Source organism: Tursiops truncatus, chromosome 7, assembly GCF_011762595.2.
Source record: "Tursiops truncatus isolate mTurTru1 chromosome 7, mTurTru1.mat.Y, whole genome shotgun sequence".
NCBI lineage: Eukaryota > Metazoa > Chordata > Mammalia > Artiodactyla > Delphinidae > Tursiops > Tursiops truncatus.
Window position 1 is genome coordinate 50185844 of NC_047040.1, and position 21659 is coordinate 50207502.

A 21659-nucleotide genomic window follows, 5' to 3' on the forward strand; every position below is an offset into this window, starting at 1 on the left:
TTTTATTATATAGGGTGGAGTACCTGGAAATATCCTGTGTCGTTGTGGGCTTTGTCATTTTCTGATTGATTCAGTTCAAAAATCCTGAAACTTATGTGATGTCTTAGCATACTGACATCCTGTCTGTGGAATTATATTTAAATATATGTAAACATTTAGAACCAGACAGTCTCCATATATCGAGTGAGCATATGGTACATATGGTACAGATAAGTTTAATGGCATCATGAAACTGATTGTCTTTTTGTTACGCCTTTTTTTTTGTCTGTGCCACACGGCTTGCAAGATCTTAGTTCCCTGACCAGGGATTGAACCTGGGCCCACAGCAGTGAAAGCCCTGCATCCTAACCACTGGACTGCCCGGGAATTCCCTTGTTACGCAAATTTTTGTTAAATTTACCATTTAAGAATCTCTGTATTTAAAGTTGAAAAGTTTTAATTTTTTATTAAATCGTGAGTGATTGATCCAACTTAAAATGTGAATTATTATAGTAATTACAAGTCAGACCACAAGTATAAAAGCTCATTATTTATACAGGTCAGTGATTACAGAATTAGTGTATTTTGGACATTTCCCTAAAGAACACAAAAATCTTAGTGTACTTAATTTAGAAGTTGAAGTTCTTGGTCTAAGTGGTTTTAGCCAGGTTGTCAGGAAGATAATTTTCCTTTAACATTTTAGGAATTTTGAGTTTTTGCGTTTAGTAGTAAGGAAATTAGCATATATTTATTAGCGTTTATTTTTTAGATGGTACCTTCAAACTGTTTGATGTTGGTGTTCAGTTTCTTTTATTTAAATGTTTTTAATTCGGAAAAAAAAGTGTTTTTTTAAAAATGGTGAGTAAAAATCACCCATAATTCTGTTCCTTAAAATGATTTAAAGTAGTCAGATGCTTTCCTGCCCCAGTTTTCTCCACCACAAAAGCCGTATTCCCAGTCACTAGTATTGATCACTAGTATGTGTCCTTTGAGAAATTTTTTTATGCTTGCGAGATAGCATAAAAAGTCAAGTGATAAAAAGCCAGAAGTAATAGCTTTGTCAGCACTTCCAATTTTTGGAAATCACTGCTAATTATATTAGAAGTATAATTTTAATATCTCTATTGGGGGTTTAAGGAAGTGTATTTAATAAAATAAAAATCTACGTGGTAAATTTTAATTTTATTACTGGATTTTAATATAATATGAGATTTATTTTTCTAAGAATAGTTGATTGGATACTTAAGGTGCTAGAAAAGGATGTGGATAGACTTCTTCCATGTATTTCCAGTTTGAAGGCCAGTTTTTCTTGTTGATAATAAGACATTTTTAATTGACTAGTATTTGACTAACTTATTTTTACTGTTATTGACCAAATTAAGATTAACATATTTCCTTTTTTTTTCTTTTTGCTCATAGCTATAATAAGCGTATTAATGACATAAGAGAATGCAAAGAGGCAGCTGTGTCACATGCGTAAGTAGTTCTAACTTACCTGTGGAACTTTTAATCAAGAATTCCTTTCTTAAAGCATTATTTTGTTGAAGTGAGTGCAGATTAATGGTGTGTAAGATATGGTTGTAGAAGTGAAGGACTTTCAACCAACGAGGAATAAGTTTATAACCTCTGTATCTGTACCAGAGTACAGTGTATTAACACCAACATCTCTGTATTGGTACTAATGCAGACAGATTTTAAGTATTTTTGAATTGTTTTTAAAAATGCTCTAAGGAATACTATACAGAGGACTTTATTTTGGTATCATTCAGTTCTCTTACTGCCACTATGCTTTGGTGCCAGTACTTTGCAAGTTACGATGATTTTTATGATACTTCATGAAAATTGACATATCTTTACACTCTCCCAAATGATATTTACTTTTCAAAGTATGTTAATCCCATACCTTTCCCAAATTTTAGTAAATATATTTTGTTAGTAAATATATAAATTAGTGTATTTAAGATGTTTGAACAACTTTTCAATTTTCTCATGAATAATTTGATATTTCATTTAATTGTTATGTATGATATACTTGTATAGAATAGTTTCTCCAGTAAGTCTAGGTAATGTAGAGATAACATTATCTGATCCATCAGTATTTCTATAAGGCAGAGAAAAGATAAGCACCATGGTCACAGGTAAAAATATAAAACCACAAGAAGTTTTAGAATTTAGGTTTAGGCTGTAAAATGGATATTGGGAATTTAAATCATCTTTATTCATTGCTAACTGTAGTATATTATTTCCCATGCATTTTTTCACTTGAATAAAGTACTTATATTATTATAAAATTATTCTCTAGTACAAATAACATACTTTGGAATGTGTTAGAATTTCTTTCCTGACCTACAGAAATACATATGATTATGACTTATTCATGTGTTAGACCCTAGGCAGATATATGGTGTCTCAGCTATCTTTTATAAAGATCTTTTAAAAGTAAGGCATTTTTATTCCCTTTATTTATTATATAAAACAGGTATAAATAGTGAGGAGTAGTAATTCTTATCCTTCATTAACACGTGCCATAGTACTCCATATTTTCTCTCGATGTTAATATTCCTTGCAGCGACCCTGAGTAGCAAAATAATCAAAACATTTGCCCACTTTCTTCTTAGATATTACACCAGATGTGTTTATTATTGTCAGTTAAAAGAGAGCTTGTTATTAGAATTATACTGACATTGTAAAGGTACTATATATTAGGCATCATGAAAGATGTATTTTTTTGAGTCAGATGTCATCATCCCTGCTTTATAGATGAGAGGCTGAAGCTTAGAGAGATGGAACCTGAGGTCACATAGGCAAAGATTGGGTTTTAATGTGTCTTCTAAAATTAATCTGTTGTGTCACAGCTTAATTTCTGGTGTTGCATATTTCTTCTATCAATACTTAGTTTTTTGGCATATGGTGTGTGTGGTGTGTGTGTGGCCATTTATTTTTTGCAACTATCTAAATTTTAAAACTTTTTTGGAATGGTGTATGTTTTGAATAGTATGAGGAGTTGGAATTCATAGAATATTCTGTGATTTTTTTTTCCCTTGTTAATGTGTGAGAATAAATTTTTCTAATTTGTATTTTATTTTTAAGATACCTAGTACATGAATATCTATGATTATCCTTTCCTCATCTTTCTGTTTTTTAACAGTAGCACCAAATAGATTTCATCCCAGTACCTTATTGAATATAGCTTTTATTTAGTCAGTTTCTTTTTTGTTGTTTTGTTTGGGTTTTTTTGCGGTACGCGGGCCTCTCACTGTTGTGGCCTCTCCCGTTGCGGAGCACAGGCTCAGGACGCGCAGGCTCAGCGGCCATGGCTCACGGGCCCAGCTCCTCTGCGGCATGTGGGATCTTCCCGGACTGGGGCACGAACCCATGTCCCCTGCATCGGCAGGCGGACTCTCAACCACTGCACCACCAGGGAAGCCCCTGTTTAGTCAGTTTTATATATTTAATAGGAATATACTTAATAAAGGAGGATATAGATTATCAGATATTTATTAAGTTATATTTATTGATTCTATGTGGGGGTGACAAGTATACAATAGAACAGTGCTTACTTTTGAGGATTTCACAGTATAGTTTATAGAGTGCTAGTCTATATGGTACTAAACTGGCAGAAATTATTCAGAAATAGACATCTGTATATTGGGAAATACTTCTTGAAGGGTTGGTCTTGAAGTTTGGGTAGGATTTTGATAGCTAGAGAGAAGAAAATAAGCATGGTTAAAAACAGCACAAGAAAGGCAGGGATAAAGATGAGATTGGAAAGTCACTTAATGACAAACACATAGAAGATATTTGTAAGGGCTTCTGTTTCCTAAGAAAACTTTGGAAGTTGACCCTGAAATGATGTTATTTAATTGCCAATAATAAGTTTACAAGAAACAGATAAACTGTAATGGTGGGTGTCTTTCCCTATAGCGGTTCAATGCACAGAGAAAGACGCAAGTTTTTAAGGTCTGCACTGAAAGAATTGGCTACTGTCCTCTCTGATCAACCTGGCTTGCTAGGTCCCAAGGTAATTGATTTAATCCTTATTTCAACTACAATCAGTGTATCATATTAAAATTAAAAAAAATTTTTTCTTCTCTCTCTGTGAAATTTTACAAAACTTTGAGTCAGGGACTACATAAGTGTATTTTATATTTAGCTGAGAGTGGATTTGCTGACTTGGCACTCGTAAATCAGACCTTCCTGCATTTTCCTCACATCTTGCTTATGTGCATGCTTTCCTTGATACATTGAAGTTTTCCTCTGTTTTCTCATTTCTGTCTTTTAAAGTTGGTATTATCAGTTTTGCTAATGACTTTTCACTTGGAGAAAGATTATGAATATGTTTTGTTTTTAATCTTTGCATGAGAGTAAATAATGTTATTATTATTTTTTTAATATCTATCAGGCACTTTTTGTTTTTATGGCATTATCCTTTGCCCGTGATGAAATCATCTGGCTACTTCGTCATGCAGATAACATGCCAAAGAAGAGTGCAGATGACTTTATAGATAAGTAAGTTTAGCAACATTTAAAAAGTATAATATTTGTATATTTTGATTTATGGGCTATGGAATTTGGGGACTAAAGTAACACTATTTTTAAAAACTTTTTTTAAGGCTTTTCATATTTGTCGTAATGGAGGGAGTATTTATAATATATCGTTAGGTGATATGAATTACAATGCAAAGTCAACTTTAGCTTAGAATTAGGGCTTTAAATGTTTTCTCTTTAGTACTCTAGGTGGTCATAGAATTCTTGTTTGTTTTCTTGCTATAGTATAGTATTTCTTATGGAATTCATGTTTCAAAACTATGTACTACACAAAAATTTGAATAAGAATCCTAATGGAGTTGCAACTGTGTCATTTGTAATATCTTTCTCTCATTTTAGTCCACAGTCCCTCAATACAAGTTAGGTAAATGAATCAGAGAAATAAGAGCATACAGAAAAGTCTTACTTCTCCCTAATACTGTAATCTTCTTTCATTTATGATTTTTTAATGATGTATTTGTGAGATGTCCTCATTTTATTTTTATTTTGTATTTTCCTTTATCAGTCTTTTATTCTTAGCTTTTTTTTGCTTTCCATGATTTATTTATATGAAATAATATAAAAAGAAATTAGTTGACATTAAATATTTAAGTGCTTTTTCTAAGGAAAAAACTTAATGTAGCAATATCAAAGGCATTTCATATTTTCCTTGATAACAGTGAATTTAATTTTTGAAATATTTTTCTTGAATTTTTTTAAAAAGGCACATTGCTGAATTAATATTTTACATGGAAGAGCTTAGAGCACATGTGAGGAAATACGGACCTGTAATGCAGAGGTATTACGTGCAGTACCTTTCTGGCTTTGATGCTGTTGTCCTCAATGAACTTGTGCAGGTAAAAAATTATGTCATATTCTCCCTTTTGTTCCTTATTTCCCTCCTCTCTAATAACTGATTTATTTGCTCAGTAAACATTTACGAAAGTAATCTTTTGCCAAGTGGTGAAGATACAAATGTAAGTAAGTCATGGTCATATTTTGTTAAGGGGATCGTCATCTAGAGGGGCAAAAACATTTTGTTGTAGTTCAGTGTGATGGGCATTATGCTTACGTGTGTATAAAACTCATAGTGAACACATGCAGGGAATAATTCTTTATCTTGGGGGTGGAGAGGTACAGTAACCAAATTATAGAGGGTCTTGCAAAAGAGGAGGTTAGTCATAAATCAGATTTAATACTTAGGAAGATCACCCTGACTCAGTGTTGGTGATAGATTGCCTGGGGCCAAGTGAGGATGCAGAGAGATCAGAAGAAAAATTACTGTAGTAGGCTAAGTGAGAGCTGCTGAGAGCCTGAACTTGGGCAGTGGCTATGGAGATCAAGAAGAGTTCATGGAGACATTATAATTGATAATTAAGTATTAGAGGAAAACAGAAGATAAATCTTTTTGCATAGTGTGTTAGAGAATGGCGAGTAAAAAAAAAAAATTCATCTAGATGTCATAGTTTAATAAAATGTCCTAATTTTATTTTCAGTTTGCATTTTCTTCTATTGATTTTTAGTCTTAGCTTTTTTCATTTTTTTGCTTTCCATAATTTCTTGATTCAGTCTTTTTAATCTTAATATAGATTTATTTTTATGCCAAATAAATTGACTTTAAGGAAAATAATATTTCAGTGTTTTCATTTTAAAAAATCAGATGTCTATAAACTACTATAAGCTAACATGGTACAGAGGAAGAGCATCACGAATTATCTTTATATTAAGACTACTCTAAAACTACTCGTTTTCCACATAAATAACCATACTTTGATATCCGAATTTTCTTTCAAACCTACCTAAAAATGCAAATTAAAAAAAAATTGTTCATGTAATTGTTTACCCTGGATTATATACAGTTTATAGTTTACTATCCTAAACTAGTTTTATTTCTTTTATCCACTAGATGGAGCTCATATGCTTCCTTTAATAATGTCTATTAAAAGGGGGGATAGAAAAGCTGATTTTATGCTTAGAGTGTTATTGCTTTGCTGCAGTTTTTTTTGGAATACTTATTACTTACCAGATAAACCAAAGTCTACTGTGCTATCACAATCTAAAAAAGTAAACCAGACTCTTGGTTTCATGGCATTTTGAAACTTACTGTGACTAGTTGGATATTTATTAATATATTTTACAGATTTATGTTAAAGTGTTAGAATTTTTAAGTCACTCCATGTCTTTTGGTGTCTTTTATATAAATTGGATTTTAACAATACTGAGAAAATTAATTTTTTATTTTTTCTGGGATTATAGTAATAGTAGTAGCAGCAGCAATAATACTACTAATATTAATAATTGGCAAATTTATTGATAGTATATTACTTCTCTACAACAACTTTGTGACAGTAGGTATAGTGAAGAAAAAAGACCTTATGTAACTTGATCAGTATTGCACAGTTCATGAGTAATAGAGCCACTATTTGAACTCAAGTCTTAACTCAAATGTCTGAGCTTTTTACCACCCACTTCTGTTGTAAAGTATATGCATAGTGTTTTTAACCATTTGTTAGGATTTAAATTTAGAACTAAGATTAACCTGTTAAAATAGTTCATTGTAATAGGTATTAAATTTTTTTAAATTGTGGTAAAATATACATAACATAAAAGTTACCATTTTAACCATTTTTAAGTGTATAGTATAGGACATTGTGTACATTTACATTGTTGTATAAGTCTAAATGTTTTGAAAATTATTTATGCTTTTTGTGAGCTAAGCATCCACTTTTTAAAAAGTTAATCATTTAGCATCTACTTTACATGCAGTTATCAAATATTCACTTTTTTTAGCCAGTTTGAGAGGGATTTTTTTTGGCCGTAATTTTGTTGAGGTAAAATTTATGTATGATAAAAATCATCCATTTTTAGTGTACTGTTTGAATTTGGGCAACTGTATACATTCATGTAACATTACCAGTCAAGATGTAGAGCATTTCCAACACTAAAAGTTTTCTTCTGCACCTTTGTAGTTGATTCCCTCTCTAGACCCCCAGCAACCCCTTGTCTGCTCTTTGTCACCTTTTGCCTTGTAAAAAAGTTTTTCCTATAAATGAAATTGTCATGATATAATTTCTTGTTTTTCATTTCTTTCAATTAGCATAATGTTTCTGAGATTCATCCATGTTATTGTGTGTATCAACCTTCCATTCCAGAAAGGAATGTTTATTGCAGAAAAATATTCCATATTATGGATATGCAAGTTTGTTTATCCATCTACCAGTTGATGGACCTATGAGTTTCTTCCCAGCTAGATGTTTTTATCATTATTTTTTGATTTTCAGAATCTTTCTGTTTGCCCTGAAGATGAATCAATCATCATGTCCTCTTTTGTGAACACTATGACTTCTCTAAGTGTAAAACAAGGTAATAAGTCTTTTAAATAAAAACATTTTCTTGTAATCAGGTTTCAAATTAGATTATTAAGGAGAGGATTTAGCAGTTAGTTTTTACAGAATTACTTATCTTATTTTGGGACATATTTAACCTGTTCTCTTTTGTTTTAACTTTGTTCATTCTGAAGCAAAGGTTTCCAGAATGGATGTGTGATGATTATAAAATCATAAGAAGTATAGCTTAACATTTCTTATTATTCAGCAGGGGGAAGAAAGCATTTTGTAATATAAAAAAATAATAAAGAAAAATGAGCACTCCACATCGTAACAAAGTGCATATTTGGTCCAAGCATTACCTATGACAGTAATGGATACCACTAATAAAATGGTTAATCTGGGCAGGCGCTTTATATGTATTATCCTATTTAATCCTCATCAGTGTTAAAAAGCTGTTACTACTTTTATTTGACAGATTTGGAAACTTAAGGTTTAAGGGTTAACCTCCCAATTATTTAACATGGTTTGCCCACACTCTAACAGATGTTAACTACTACAGTAGGATCTTAAGTTCAGGTCTGTCCATCTCAAAAGTTGATGTCATATAATAGACTGCCTCTCCATTAGTTGAATACTCTATTCCAGTAGACTGATATGATGTTCTAGTTTTATAATCTTTAAGTAAAAGGTATCAGAAACCTTGAAAATTTCTGAGTAATAAATTTATTTAGTTTTATTAACCTATCACACTTAAGTAATGAATCTACTGTAAGCTTGCCTGGTTGTGTTTGGTTTATATAAAGTTATTTTGTGGGACTTCAGCATGCTATCCAAAGTTTCTATTTGCAGGATTCCTCATGCTCTATTTTAGGTCCTTTAAATTGACATGTAAGCAAACTGAGAGTCACAGGGTTTAGGAGAGAAGTCTGTACTTTACACTTCTCTTAGCATAACTGCCTCCTTTATCATCATCTTTATAGGATATGAGAATTATTTCACTCTTACCTATTAAATTATTTTTAAATTGCAAAATAAACATAATATGAAATTTACTATCTTATCATTTTTAAGTGTACAGTTCAGTAGTGTTAAGTATACTCACATAGTTGTGTAATAAATAATCAGAACCTTTCATCTTGTAAAACTAAAACTCTAAAAAATAACAATTCCCCATTTTCCTTTCCCTCCAGCCCCTGGATCCACTATTCTACTTTATGTTTCTATGAGTTCGACTATTCTAGATACTTCACATAACTGAATTGTACAGTATTTGTCTTTTTTGTCACTAACTTATTTTACTTAGCATAATGTCCTCAACATTTGATCCATGTTGTAGTATGTGGCAGAATTTATTCCCTTTTTAAGGCTAAATAATGTGCCATTGTGTGTTTATATCACATTTTGTTTATCCATTCATCTGTTGATGGACTTTTTTTTTTTTTTTTAAGATGTTGGGGGTAGGAGTTTATTAATTTATTTATTTATTTTTGCTGTGTTGGGTCTTTGTTTCTGTGCGAGGGCTTTCTCTAGTTGTGGCAAGCGGGGGCCACTCCTCATCACAGTGCGTGGGCCTCTCACTATTGCGGCCTCTCTCACTGTGGAGCACAGACTCCAGATGCGCAGGCTCAGCAGTTGTGGCTCATGGGCCTAGTTGCTCTGCGGCATGTGGGATCCTCCCAGACCAGGGTGCGAACCTGTGTCCCCTGCATTAACAGGCAGATTCTCAACCACTGCGCCACCAGGGAAGCCCCTGTTGATGGACTTTTTGGTACTTCCACCTTTTGACTGTTGTGAATAATGCTGCTATAAACATTCGTGTACACATATCTTCAAGACCTTGCTTTATTCTTTTGTATATATGTCCAGAAGTGGAATTGTCTTAGCTCTTAAATTTTAAAATGTGATTATAGGTTTGTATAATTACATTATTACAAATTATATTAATTACATTAATTTGGTTTGTAATCTTTTTTCTATTATTGTAGTTGAAGATGGGGAAGTATTTGATTTCAGAGGAATGAGATTAGATTGGTTTAGATTACAGGTAAGAATAATTTTCATTGTCATTCTGTTTTGTTATTGAATACCTTAGTTAACATGAAAACATAACTTAATATGAAAAAAATATTCATTATATACCTATTGAAAAGACTCCTTTTGTATAACTAACATAGTCTACTTCATGAAAGAAACTTTTTTTTATTGAGGTATAATTAACATGAAAGGTTCTGTTAGTTTCAGGTATACAACATAATGATTCAATATATAAGTATATTTTGAAATGATCACAGTAAGTCTAGTTAATATCCGTTACCACATGTAGTTACAAAGCTTATTTTTTCTTGTGATGAGAACTTTTAGGATTTACTCTCCTAGCAACTTTCAAATATATAATACAGTGTTATTAACTATAGCCACCATCCTGTACATTACATACCCAGGACTTACTTATTTTGTAACTGGAAGTTTATATCTTTTGACTACCTTCACCCATTTCACCTACCCCTGACTCCCTGCCTCTGGCAACCACCAATCTGTTGTCTGTACCTGCAAGTTTGGTTTTTTCTTTTGTTCATTTTGTTTTGTTTTTTTGTTATTTTATATTCCACATATAAGTAAGATCATATGGTATTTGTCTTTCTCTGTCTGACTTCTTTCACTTAGCACAATGCCTTCAAGGTCCATCCATGTTGTCACAAATAGCAGGATTTCCTGCCTTTTTCATGGCTGAATAATATTCCTGTGTGTGTGTGTGTCCCACAACTTTTTTTATCCATTCATCCATCAGTGGACACTTAGGTTGTTTCCATGTTGTGAATATTGTAAATGATGCTTCAGTGAACAAAGGAGTGTAGATATCTTTTTGCATTAGTGTTCTCATTTTCTTCAGGTAAATACCCAGACATGGAATTGTTAGATCATATGTTAGTTCTATTTTCAATTTTTTCAGGAACCTCCATACTGTTTTCCATAATGGCTGCACCCATTCCCATTCCCACCAATGATGCACATGGATTTCCTTTTCTCCACATCCTCACCAACACTTGTTATTTATTGTCTTTTTGATAATAACCATTGTAACAGGTGTGAGTTGATGATTAGTAATGTTGAGCATCTTTTTATGTACCTGTTGGCCATCTGTATGTCTTCTTTGGGAAAAGCCCTATTCAGATCCTCTGCACTTTTTTAATTGATTTGTTTTGGTTTTTTGCTATTGAGTTCTATATATAGAAGACATAATTTGTATTAGTTGTTAAATTTGGATAAATATATTTCTCACTTATACCAATATAAAAGTTTTGATTACAGTATCATATTTTTTACATAACTAGGTTTTTGGGCCACGTAGTCTTTGTTATAACTACTCTGCCATTGTAGTGTGAGAGCAGCTTTATTTAATATGTAAACAAATGGGCATAGTTGCGTTTCAATAAAACTATTTATAAAAGCAGGCAGCTGGCTCACAGACCATAGTTTACCATCCCCTGATCTAGTGCTAAAAGCTTCATTTTTATGAAATGCAGAAATAAATATTAGACTTAAAAAGTTTTTATTCAATATATAACCATCACATAAATAGTTTTTAAGGACTTTTTAAAATTCGAGCCTGAAATTTTTGTGTGTACTGTAAATTTAATGATAGAATTTAATTGCCCCTTAAATATTTCTAGTAATTATGGGGAAACTGTGGCATGGTATTTTCAATAACTGTATATTTAAAAATAATAATAATATGTTCTCATTATAAAAAGTCAAAGTATCCAGAGGTAAAGTAGAAAAGGAAAATTCGCACTTTTCCCAGTTTCATTCCCCAGAAATATTAACTCTTAATAATTGGCCTATGCAGTATCCTTTTAGATGTTCAAACCTATAAATGAGGTTATACTGTATACTGTTCTGCAACATAAAAAAATTTTAAAGTGTTTTAATTAAAAGTGAAAATATAAGCACCATGTGTTTGAGGAAGAGATTTTTAGATGAATACAGTCTCAGGAAGCACTCATAGAAAGAGCATAGTTTTCTGGCAGTCTGCTTAGTTCCCTGAGGTGCTTTTGCTTTTGTTAGGTTCTTTCCTTCCAGTGTCAAAATATATAGGTACTTTTCTGTCTGTTGATCTGTGTTCTACAACAGCATATTTTTAGAAATTAAGATTTTATAAATTAAGCCACAGTTTTAAGTAACTTGCCTGAGATTACAGAGCTGGTTAGTGGGAGATCAGGGGAAGAATACTTGAGATACCACCATCCCCAAATGTTTAATGTGTATATATTATAGGTTATTTTCTTCCAGTTAAAAATAAAGTTTAGAAATTAACATTTTCTTGTTTTAAAAAATGCTCTGGGGCTTCCCTGGTGGCGCAGTGATAGAGAATCTGCCTGCCGGTGCAGGGGACACGGGTTCGTGCCCCGGTCCGGGAAGATCCCACATGCCGTGGAGCGGCTGGGCCCGTGAGCCATGGCCACTGAGCCTGTGCGTCCGGAGCCTGTGCTCCACAATGGGAGAGGCCACAACAGTGAGAGGCCCATGTACCGCAAAAAAAAACCCAAAAAAAAAAAAACCTCTGAAACAATACATAAGCAGTGCTTATAAAATGAATGAAAATAGAAGTGGAATTACTTTGCCAAAGGATATATACATCAAAAATTTTAAAAGTCATTGTCACAAAGTTTGAACTGCTTTCAGTCTCTTATTCTTAGTTTGTGGGAGTGCCTAAACCAACATTTAGGTTCAGAGAATTTTAGAGATTTAGATGCATTTCAGATATACCCTTATTAAATACTTCCAGGATTCTTAATCTTATTCATTTGAAAAATTTACTTGAGAATTTTACCTTTGTCCAGTGCAGTCATACAGCAGAATATAAAGCATCTGAGTGAGCATTAGAGATATAGAATTGATATATCCCTCTGTGAGATTTTTTAATTTTACTTAGCTTATAAATGCAACACTGTAATGACATTGCTATCTCTCTTCACATAGTCTTCCTTCTTTGTTTATCTGTGTATCCAAATTTCTTCTTTTTTTTTTTTGTGGTACGCGGTTCTCTCACTGTTGTGGCCTCTCCTGCTGCGGTGCACAGGCTCCAGACACGCAGGCTCAGCGGCCATGGCCCACAGGCCTAGCCGCTCCACGGCATGTGGGACCTTCCCGGACCGGGGCACGAACCCGTGTCCCCTGCATTGGCAGGTGGACTCTCAACAACTGAGGCACCAGGGAAGCCCAAATTTCTTCTTTTTATAAGGACGCTGATCATATTGGATTAGGGTCCACTTTAATGACCTCATTTTAACTTGATTACCTCTATAAAGACTCTTTACATTCTATGGTATTAGGGATTATAATTTTGGGGGACATAATTTAACCCGTAACATTGCTCTTAACCAGGATTGTGACATACAGTCACTCAACCCCTTTCTGTTGCATAATAGGTTCTTATTTTTTAGTGATAATAGGTCAGAACATACCAAGGAAGAAATAATGGGACATAAAACTGAGCCAGAGAAGTCTTAACTAGGAAAAGGGGGCAGAAGTGCGAGGTGGGTGGCAGTGTCCAGAATCTAGGAGGTTTGCAGAGATTATTAAGAGCAGGTCAACAATGAGGGTTCTAAGACTACAGACTAGACCATAGGATGCAGGATGTAAAATATTGACAGTAGTATTATATAATCTGTAGAAGAGTACAAATCCTCTTTTGGGTATTTTATAAATCTGGCTATGAAGACAAGGCATAAAACATGAAAAATTAAATAGCAGTTTAAAAATCTAAAAGCTTAAGTTGAAATATGCCACCAACAGAGTATGATTAACAATTAATTATAGTTTTCTTAGGAAGGAGAAAGTTTTATTCAAGTTGGAATTGCTAGTAATGGCTTTATAGAGAAAGCAACGTTTTAACCCAGACATTGAAAGATAGGTAGAATTTGAATAGGAACATAGCTTACACAGGAAAGGGCAAGTAAAGAAACTTTTTAGTGTAAAGTATTACTACAAGAAGGAAAATATCAATATCTTCACAAAAGATATGAATGATCTGCATTTGATCAGTGATCTGGTAGAAGGACAAGAGTTATTAGGTATAAGCATATGGCCAGAGAGAGATGTCCTGAGCTCTATAGATATCACTTCTTGAGTAGAGCAGGGCTAGAAGGATAAGCATTTGGGGGAATGTTATAATATGCTTTGTGCCTTCACTGGAGTCTTTGTAGTCTTAAAAGAAGAGTTCTCCTTCTCTACATGTATTCTCTGCCATTTTTTTCTGCTTCCTAAGGCACCTCATTCCACTGTGTCTCATTAGTCCCTTAAGCATCTTCAGTCACTCTTTCTTTTAGCTTCTTCTCTTCTGCCTTCTAATTTACATGGGTTGTTCAAATCTTAGACTTTTATTTAAACCAATTCTTTTTTAGTAATGTATGTTTCTTCTTCCATTGTTGTCAGGCATTTCAAATGAGTGTTTTAAATCAAATTATCTCATTTTGTCACCATCTATTTCATCTGAATTTATTTTCACAGTGATATTTTAATTCTGAATTTTTAAAATGAGGCTCAGTTAATGGAAGTCTTTATTGAACTCATGGCCACTACTGGTTTCTCTTTATACTTTAAATCTGATGAAAAGTAAATTAAACTTCCGTTAGACTGAGTTTGTGATGAATGTCCAGAATATATCTTGCCATTAGAGTACTGCCATCATATTCCTCATTCTCTTCCCTTTACTGGCAGACACAAACAACAAATATAAAACTCTGCTTTGTGATGTGCCTGCCTCAGTGAGTGGTAATTTCCTCCATGTAGAAGCTGAGATTTCCCATTGTAGAAGCTGAGGTTTGATTTTTATCCTACTTAAAAGGCAATAATTATTTAGTCTCTTAATATTTCATGTGTACTAGCAGAAGACATGGGGGTCTTGGATCAGAGACAAAGGACTTAATTCACTGCACAGGAAGTGGCATGAACATCAGTATATATACATCATTTTTCCCTTGCTTCCGTGTCTCATGTGGGTAGTACAGAGAGACCCAGATGAATGCTATGCATTGGTCATGTCTTGCAGCTAAGGAGGACTGAGTTTGAGGAACCCTCTGTTTTGTCATCAACAGTAAGCATACTTGCTCTTTGTTCCAGAGGGACACATTTCTTTATTTCTCAAGTTTGGTAGATGCAAATATAATCCCCAGAAATGGCCTGGATAGTGAGTGGTCTGGGCCTTGCGTTTTTGGCATATCCAGCAGGGTGTGTAGGCACACATATGAGATTTATGAAGGAATGTCTCCCTAAAGCCAGAACCCTGGCCATCATCCATAATTCTCTGTTGCCTCTCACATCTAGTCATTCCCAGATTAAACACTTTTGAATTGTACGACCCTAGACCATAGCATAATCCTGTCTGGATTATTGCCACCACTTCATCCTAACAGATCTCTGCCTCCTGTTCCCTTTCTGCCCACCCCTCTCTGTTTCCCCTTCCACAAAGAAGAATCTTTCTAAACAATAATTAGCTATCACAGAGAACCTTCGGTGGTTCACCAAAAAGTTTAAATTCTTTAACATGATTTTCAAGGGTCTGCAGGATCTGGTTGAATCTTTTCTTTTACCATTTCCTTTCTCTTCTTTGCACTCTAACCACAGCCATAGTGAGCAGTGTTTTGTTCTGTAGGCACCCCTCCTATTCTTGTTCTCCACCCTTCTGAAATGTCCGCCATCTGTGGGCAGGTTTCGCTTTCTGTGAGTTGGTACCTCTTTAGTGGAATTTCTTTCCCTCACAACCTATCCTGATGGTTTCGGTTAAGACCTATTGCCTTTTTGGTCAACGTACACTAATTTTACCATCTTCACAGTGGTTTTCTAGAATCCATCAGTTAATACAATGTGTTATGTTATCCAGTTTTTAATGATTCAGTATAATCTAAAACCTCCCTGAATCAACATGTGCAATACCTACTTTCATCTTATTGTTTCCTGTATATGTTTTCTCTTGAAATAGATTGAAAACCTCTTTTGGTAGGGACACTGTGACAATTCATTGTTTTATACTTTTGATGTTGTAACTTCACTTATTTTGGGCATTCAAGATGAATGACCCATGTATTAGATTCTGTTTTATGGACAGTATTTCAGTTTATTTAAAGAAATTCTTGATAGGAATTTCAAGTTTGGGTCACTGTAGACAATTTTTAAAAGGTGATGTTGCTCATAATAAACTTTAAGTATTTTTCAGTAGTGGGTGTTTTTCTTTTTTCTTTCCCCCCTGTAGACTTGGTCTATACCTAAAGTCATTACCTAAACTACTTTTGTTTTTTGCTTTACTTTTACAGGCATATACTAGTGTCTCTAAGGCTTCACTTAGTCTTTCAGATCACAGAGAACTTGGAAAGATGATGAATACAATAATTTTTCACACAAAAATGGTAGATTCCCTGGTGGAAATGTTGGTGGAAACATCAGATCTCTCCATATTTTGGTATGTTGTAATTTTCTTTAAATCAGAATTTGACATTTTTATTATCCAAAGGTATATTTCTTGATTATTTATGTTAGTGTGGTGCTTAATACAGTTCAGTAATAGACTCTTAAGAATAAATGGAATAGTGGACAACTTGCCAATAAAATGAAGTTTACCAAGTTGGGATTTTATATCTATTTTTCTCTATAAGAGCAACTCTTACTGATGTGAATTTATTTTTTACACTTTCTTTGAGGAGGTGAAAACAGTCACTTCAGATTGTGTCATTAGACTAAAGGAAAAAAGTTTTGGGTCAGAGTTAAATAGAGCAAACATTGGAAATTAAATAGCACATAATTTCACTCTGCAGTATTAAGTTAGACATTTATATTATGATGATGTGGTGACTATTCCCTCCATTGTGCTCCACTCTCCTTTGCTTCTATCATATAGCTCTTTTGTTATACTTAGTACTTTACAACTCTTCTTCTCCCCCACATAATATGGTTCTTTTTAAAATTTATTTATTTATTTTTGGCTGCATTGGGTCTTTGTTGCTGTGCGTGGGCTTTCTCTAGTTGGGGCAAGCAGGGGCTACTCCTCGTTATGGTGCGTGGGCTTTCCATTGCGGTGGCTTCTCTCGTTACGGAGCATGTGCTCTAGGTGCGCGGGCTTCAGTAGTTGTGACACACGGGCTCAGTAGTTGTGGCGCATGGGCTTAGTTGCTCCACAGCATGTGGGATCCTCCCAGACCAGGGCTTGAACCCGTGTCCGCAGCATTGGCAGGCGGATTCTTAACCACTGCGCCACCAGGGAAGCCCCATAATATAGTTCTTGAAGAAGGTCATGTTTTTGTTTCCTTAATGTCTAATGTAGTAGGTACTTAATAAATATCTAAATGAATAAGTGAGCTTGATTGTAATAAAATTAATAGACAGTGGTGTCAGGACTCAAACTTAAGTATTCTTACACCAGAGCTGTACAATAACAACTCTGTTTCTGCTTCCTGACCTTTTTTCCTTTAGGGAAGCTGATGGGAATAGTCTAGTAGATCCCTTTAATTCTAAAATGCTGAGATAGTCTCAGTGGATAGTGATAGTAGTTTCTTTGTATTGAATAGAGATCATTATGAAAAGTGTCTCGTTGCTTTTATTTTTTGGGGAAAAAACCAATCTACACTGATTTTTGCAGTTTGTAGTATGGCTTTAATTAGCAGTGTTACAGAAGAAATCCAAATCGCCAGGTGGGGAAGACATAGGGATCTCTTAATGCAAGTCATGAAACACAGTTATCACATAACAAGTTTGTAAGAATTTTAAGGATTATTTGGAACCCTATCCTATTGTCTGACCCAAAGGCTACCTTGGAAAGAAAATGGAACATTTTACGTTTAGGTGTTTTTGAGCTACAGAAAGGTTCCTATTGCAAAAGAAGGATACAGCAATCAGAAATTCCTCTTCTCTTTCTTGGAAATAAAGGCACTTTGAATAATGTTTAAAATTTGCAAATTTTCAGTCATTTAATTAATTTTTATCCATATTTTCTCTTAACCACAGTCTTACTTTGTCATATCCAAGATAAAGACATGTGTACGACTTCTGTTTGTCTTCATTATTCCAAGATGTACTATATTTTATCACCTCACATTCTTTTAGATTTAACATCTCTTAAATCCGGAAGTAATTTAAAATTGATGGTGTGTCATTGTTTAATTGACAATGTTTTTCTTTCTTAGTGGTACATAAAATAATGGTGTTTCTTAAAATTGATAGTGACTTAGCTTTGATAAAATTTGATGATGTAAGATTTGAATGTCATATATTCATATGCCATAGATATGGTTTATCTTCTCTTTAATTTTTTTATTTAAAAATGTGTTAATGTTGTATAAATAATATTTTTATTACTCTGAAATGATTATTGGTGTGTAAGAGATAACTCTTTGGAAAAATAACTTTTCTTTTCCTAAGAGAATAAATGCTACAGTTGGTAATTTTTACTCACTTGAATCAAATTAAATTAATTATAAGGTACTGTTTCATAAAATTTTAATTTTAACTATAAAAATTGTGATTCTAATTTTTGTTTCCTTATAGTTTTTATAGTCGTGCTTTTGAGAAGATGTTTCAACAATGTTTGGAGTTACCCTCTCAGTCAAGATACTCAATTGCATTCCCACTACTTTGCACTCATTTTATGAGTTGCACACATGAACTGTGTCCAGAAGAGGTAATTTCAGAGTAGTATTGTGATTTATATGGTATGCAGAAAAAACTACTCCAAACATAAAGCTGACCGAATGTTCACAAAGACTCACAAAGTCCTAATTATCTAATCTAGCTGCCCACTAATGCATCTCTGTGCAGAATCAGAAGAATGCTTGAATAGATATATGATATAGACATAATATATATCTGAATAATCAGATAAATATACATACATGGTTGTAAGAACATATAAAGTCACTTGGAATTACCTTTATTAAAATAGTGAGTCATGTATTAATATTTATGGTAAAGTTATATAGTGATTGATTTTTGAATGCTTAGTTTTCCTCTGAAACGCTCATTGAAAAGACTTGAAAATTGGAGAGATTACTGACTAAACATAAACATTTCAAAGAGGAATTTCACTGACTCGTCAATATAATAGATACAGTAAGCAAAATCCAGATTTGCTGGTATTTGTAATATATTCACATACAGGCACACACAGTTACTGAGTAATTGAACTACTCAAGTTTTACAGATACCAAGTATCTATCAAAAATGTACTCAGTATTTCTTCTAATCTTTCAAGAAGAAATATCACTTTGTGAGTATGGTAAGAATATATATTAAAATTAAATAGTATTTTAAAAAATAGTTTAACTTAGTGTTGAATCCCTTTACCTAGAGCTGCAGAACTTGTCAAAAAAAACCTTACAAATAGCAGCATTATTATTATCTTTAAGCATTAGGTAGTATCTGTTGTAGATTGTTTTTCAGCATTCCATTGGAAGCAGGCTCAGACAGAAATTAGCCTGCAGGAAGTTTATTAGGGAGTGCTTTTAGGATTAATACCTGTGAGGATATAATACCACCAATTTTAATAGATTTGTAGATTTTTTACAATTAAAAGATTTTTTCCCCCAATTGTGACACCTAAGATACATTGTCACTTTTTCCTCACCATCATCCTTCCCATTAATTACCCATCAAGTCCTCTTCATTTTATTTGTATGGTATATTGTAGTTCAGCTTTTCAGTGTTTTTCATCTATACTGCTAAATAATTTTTCTTCCTTCAATATCTGCCTTAAAGACTAACACAAAGCCACCAGAGTGCCTCTTTCCTTCTTAAAGAACCATCAGTGGTTCTCCATTGCATATGGAGAAAGTAAAAATTTCTTAGGCATTTAAAATCCTCAACAATTTGATCTCTACCCCCATTCTTTTTTTTCTTTTGTTTTATGTCTTTAAGAAAAAAAATATATATATATAAACATAAAAATGTAATTTTAAGTATTTTAAAATGTATAGTTCAGTGACATTAATTACTTTTACAGTGTTGTGCAACCTCACCACTGTTCATTTCTAAAACTTTCATCACCCCAACCAGAGACTCTGTATACCTTTAAGCAATAACTCCCCATCCTTCAGCATTCCATTGGAATGGTATACTCCAGTCTGCTTTCTGTCTATGAATTTGCCTCTTCTAGAGAGTTCATATAAGTGGAATCATACAATGTTTGTCCCTTTGTGTCTGGCCTGTTTCGTTTAACATACTGTTTCAAGGCTCATCCGTGTTATAGATATATCAGAACTTTCATTTTATGAATGATAATAATCCATTGTATGTATATATCACATTTTGTTTATCCACTATATACTCACAGTCTTCTACTTTCCACTCCCTACTGTAACTATCCCACCTTAGGTAAACTGTACTCATTTACTAGTCTACTTTTTGGCATCTTAGAGGCTTTTTCCTCATACATAAAATTCATTTCACTACACCTCTACCTGTCGTACTCTTACTTTTTCTTCAGTGATCAGCTTGAATCCACCTCCTCCAAAAAGATTTTCAGCATTCCTCCAGTTAAAATTTGTCCCTCCTTAACCATATTTTCATAGCACTTTCATCATTATTTTATCTATCATCATCTAACCTGTATCATTTATTTTAACGTTTCTACCTCATTTTGTTGGTAAAGTTACGGTTCCTTAATGGGGTAAGACTCAATTCTTACCAAATAATTACAACAGGTAATTAATAGTGTGTTTATATTTATGTAGAACCATAAAATTTATACAGCATTTCTCATCTTTTGTTGCATTTGATTATTACAACAAAGTAACAGCATAGTCAGAACTACTGATAATTTCTGGTGGACTGATGGTTTTTTTCTCCCTATATTCATATAGCTAGTAAGTGGTACTATTCTGTTTTTCATTTAGCAAACTTGTTAAAGCCTGTTATATTCCAGCTGTGCCTTCTTAAACCTGTGATTGAAAGGATGCAAAGACACAGTCTTTACCCTAGACAAATCCGTGATCTGATGATCTGTGTTGTGGTAGAAATATACATGGGGCACTCTGGGAACATTGAGGGAATTCACTTAAGGGTGATGAGGGAATTCACCTAAGGGTGAGGATAGAGTAAGTTGGTGTGCACAGTTAATAGTTCTCAGTGCAGTCTTGCTTTGTTATTTTAGTTTTAGCCATTCATCTCATTTAGATCAGAAAGATTATAGAAAAGGCCTCTAGAACAACTTCTTAATGCTGAGGCTTTAGTTTAAGCTGTAGTACTTACAGTGAATTTGAAGAAAGATGGTACCTTTTGAACTAGATTTGAAATTCACACCCTCCTGGGTCAGCAGGATTCCCAGATAATGGTAGCCAGTACTAATGAGAAACTAATTATCATGTTGCTATAACTGTACCATCCAGTAGAGTAGTTCACTCATCTTTTCCAGTTTCCAGTTTCATTGTTTAAAAATCTTCCATATGCTAATGTCTCCTAAATCTATATCTGCAGCCCACACCTTTCCCTTCGAGTTAGATTTTCTCTATATCCTGCTGCAACTTAGGTATTTTTAGCCATCTGAAGTGTAACATGTCCAGAATAGAATTATTGATTTTCCACATCCACCCCAACTTGGAGCCTTTCTGTTTTGAGCTCTGCCTTTATATATGTATATATAGATATTCAAACTCCTGCCTCTTCTCACCCTTGAACAAGCCACATCATCTTTTGCCTGGTTGATTGTTATTGTCTCCTAAGTGGTCTCTTTGCTTCTGCCATTATCCTCTGTTCTCAGCACAGAGCCAGAGTTAAGAAATCTTAGTTGTTTTCCTTCCACTCTTAGCATTTTTGAGCCATTGAAGAGAAGTAGTGAAATCA

At 33.6% G+C, this 21659-nt stretch overlaps 1 protein-coding gene across 1 annotated transcript in view; it reads left to right on the forward strand.

Annotated features, from left to right (window-relative positions):
• The window catches only part of NCKAP1 (NCK associated protein 1), a 104911-nt gene that overhangs the window by 52493 nt on the left and 30759 nt on the right, over positions 1–21659 (forward strand). Inside the window, exons 10-17 of the mRNA XM_019931564.3 lie at positions 1399–1455; positions 3904–4000; positions 4382–4488; positions 5231–5363; positions 7788–7869; positions 9821–9879; positions 16148–16293; positions 18372–18504. Coding sequence (XP_019787123.1) covers positions 1399–1455; positions 3904–4000; positions 4382–4488; positions 5231–5363; positions 7788–7869; positions 9821–9879; positions 16148–16293; positions 18372–18504 — 814 coding nt within the window. The remainder of the gene's footprint in view (positions 1–1398; positions 1456–3903; positions 4001–4381; positions 4489–5230; positions 5364–7787; positions 7870–9820; positions 9880–16147; positions 16294–18371; positions 18505–21659) is intronic.